General features: G+C 34.1%; 1 protein-coding gene across 1 annotated transcript in view; it reads left to right on the top strand.

Annotated features, from left to right (window-relative positions):
* Positions 1–29: 29 nt before the first annotated feature.
* Positions 30–1,315, top strand: part of LOC106878950 (probable WRKY transcription factor protein 1) — a 14,637-nt gene continuing 13,351 nt past the window's right edge. The window contains exon 1 of the mRNA XM_014928326.2: positions 30–176. Coding sequence (XP_014783812.1) covers positions 111–176 — 66 coding nt within the window. The 5' untranslated portion in view covers positions 30–110. The remainder of the gene's footprint in view (positions 177–1,315) is intronic.

Here is a 1,315-nt window from a genome sequence, read left to right as displayed (position 1 = left end):
AGCCAGCAAGCCGGTCAGCCTACCAGCCGGCCAACCTGCCAGTCAGTTAGACAATCCGTCGCTCATTCATAGTTGTCGTGACCCGGTGCTATTTATTACAAGATGTTATAATGCAAGTGTTGCTGGAACAAACGAACGACTATGGAGTTGATGACGCTAAGAATAAGGCGAAGAAGGTAAACCAGAGTGCCTATTATTATTATTATTATTATCATTATTATTATTATTATTATTATTATTATTATTATTAGTATTATTATTTACTCTGCTTCAATACTATCAGCCATCACTTGTGTAGGCTTTCATTATATAACAACATAACAAACGGCCGGATAACAATTAGTACTTCCCGAGCTATCCACCCGACACAAAAAAAAGAGGATATGAGGCCACTGGCGTTAACGCGTGACTAGCTAGAAAGTGGAGCCGATTGTCCCTCAATAACGAAGGACACTCTAGATAACGGGAGCCCTAGATAAACTTATCGTTTATGGGTGGAAAGATTTTAAGAATACGTACGTCCAGTCAATGACTATGTATGTATGTATGTATGTACGTATGTATGTATGTATGTATGTATGTATGTATGTATGTATGTATGTATGTATGTATGTATGGCCGGATTAAGACATATAGAAACCCTAGGCTCATTGGTGCCACCCATATATAAGTAATTCAAAATAGAAACAACAATAAACCACAAGGTAAATTCTTATTTTTCAAAACGAAACAAAACAATAATATAGAAAATAATGTTTATTTTTGTATACGTCTATATTATCGATACGTTAAATATTTTCTCCGATTATTTTTTTGTAATTGCGAAGTTTTTGATCAGATCCTTACCATGACACCATAAACACTTCGAAATTGTATTTCCGATCATATAAACCACTTCGAATATTATTTTGGCAAGTTTATAGTGATTTCGTTTGTGCCGTAAACCATTCATCATTTGTGTAGTGATCCACTTGCCTTGATGCTCCAAGCACGTGCTTATTTTACTTAATAGATAATCAAGCGCTGTATGTATGTATGTATGAAAGTAAGTATACACACACATACATACGCATACATATATATGATGTATACATGTGTGTGTGTGTGTATATATATATATAATATACATATCATCTCCACTAATACTGCGAAATTCCTGACGTAGATCCAGCGGAAATATACCCCAAACATGGATGATACCAGGTAGCACAAACCGTGAATGTGCTTTACTAAACACACTAACACACACACACACACACATGTATATATATGTAGATATATGTATATATATATATATATATATATATATATATAT

This window comes from Octopus bimaculoides, chromosome 20, assembly GCF_001194135.2.
Source record: "Octopus bimaculoides isolate UCB-OBI-ISO-001 chromosome 20, ASM119413v2, whole genome shotgun sequence".
Taxonomy (NCBI): domain Eukaryota; kingdom Metazoa; phylum Mollusca; class Cephalopoda; order Octopoda; family Octopodidae; genus Octopus; species Octopus bimaculoides.
Note: the sequence above shows the minus strand (reverse complement) of the source record. Positions and strands in the feature narration are given on the sequence as shown.